The 1,679-nt window shown below is 33.9% G+C and overlaps 1 protein-coding gene across 1 annotated transcript in view; it reads left to right on the plus strand.

The window, feature by feature from the left end:
- The first annotated feature begins 974 nt into the window (after positions 1-974).
- Positions 975-1,679, plus strand: part of LOC112017389 (uncharacterized) — an 11,156-nt gene continuing 10,451 nt past the window's right edge. Inside the window, exon 1 of the mRNA XM_065779276.1 lies at positions 975-1,648. Within this exon, the coding sequence (XP_065635348.1) occupies positions 975-1,648 (674 nt within the window). The remainder of the gene's footprint in view (positions 1,649-1,679) is intronic.

A 1,679-nucleotide genomic window follows, 5' to 3' on the forward strand; every position in this document is an offset into this window, starting at 1 on the left:
CTTTGATGGAAAACTATGTAAAGAATGGAAAAGAGAATAACAAATTTATAACAGATAGTGTGAATATGAAGAGACAAAATAAATAAAGATGAATGGAAAGATGAATAGTGACATTAAGGTTGAGGGTAGTGGGGAGATCAAAATGTAAGAGATGGAAAGATGAAGAGACACCTTTCTATGATGGAAAACTATGCAAAGAATAGAAGAGAGAATAACAAATTTATAAAAGATAGTGTGAATATGAATAGACAAAATAAAAGAAAATGAATAGTGACATTAAGGTTGAGGGTAGTGGGGAGATGAAAAGGTAAGGAGGGTAAAGACGAAAAGACAAAATAAAAAAAGATGAAAAGTGATATTAAGATTGAGGGTAGTAGAGAGATGAAAAGGTAAATACATGTGAAAAATTGGAGAAAGTGCAATTATTAGAAAAAAAATAAATGTTAAAAAACAATTATAGGAAAATTGGAAAGAAAAAGAATAATGACGTAGATGCTGATGTGACTTAACATAAGCACAATAACATTAAACATTACACTTCAGTTTTTAGTAATACATAAATATAGATAGCATATTTATAATCTCTTTAGGTAAGGGACACACGTAAGAATTATTTATATAGAGTCAGACGCATAATACGACATCATTCATTGTCCAAAGTTTGGATACAAAATAGCAAACAACTAAACTGTCGTGGTCATTTGATAAATTAAATATAAATAAATAAATAAAACCAAATAGAGTAATTAAATTATTATTTTTTAAATGACACAATTGATACCTTAACACTTTTGCATGTATACAATGTAATGTTATTATTATTATTCATGTAAACTCATAAATTTTCCACTTTCGAATTTGTTATGTATAAAGTTTTTTTTTTTTTTTTTTTAATAGAAAAAACACTAAAAGTTTATGCATTTGGATTAAGAAAATAGACGCAGTGGAATCCTGATTAGTGACAGTGTATATGCATGCAGGCTGTGAGGCACTTGTTCGCTTGGAGTAATGAGGTTGATATTAAGAATGAAGTGCGTAAGGCAGCATTGGACATGTTGAAAACACAAACAGGCAACAGCGAGATGAGGAATATGCAAATCCGTGTGGAAAGTTCAAAGGGTTCATCTATTACTACAGATAGTTCTTATGCACATTACCTAAGTCCACCCAAATGCAGGCGTCTTGAAAAAATTCGAACCAAGTATGCTCGTCAAATGACGACAATATCAGACGATAAGCGCAATGCGCTTCTGGTGGTTGCTACACTGCTTTTATCAGTCACCTATCAAGCGGCACTCAACCCTCCTGGAGGACTTCACGAAGGCATTTCGAAACCAGGCGCTAATTCTTCACGGATTAGTACTAGGCAGGCTTATGTACCTTGTCCGGCTAATGCAACATATCATCGAACTTGTGGAAAAAAAAATCTATTCAAAGGGACAACAGAAGGTCAAGGGACAGCCAATCTTGTTAACACAATCCCCTTTTCGATGTTCTTGGTTTCTAATTCTGTGACATTTCTTATCTCAAACTCGGTAACTATTCTCCTCACTCCAGACGAGTGCATTGGTTGGATGTTATCCGGAACTCAAGCCTTCCTCTGGGCTTGCTATATTGTGTCCTTCGCGGCCATAACCGGCTATACATGGTATTGGATTACTCCAATTTCTATTGGTACA

Source organism: Quercus suber, unplaced genomic scaffold, assembly GCF_002906115.3.
Source record: "Quercus suber isolate HL8 unplaced genomic scaffold, Cork oak 2.0 scaffold_203, whole genome shotgun sequence".
Lineage (NCBI taxonomy): Eukaryota > Viridiplantae > Streptophyta > Magnoliopsida > Fagales > Fagaceae > Quercus > Quercus suber.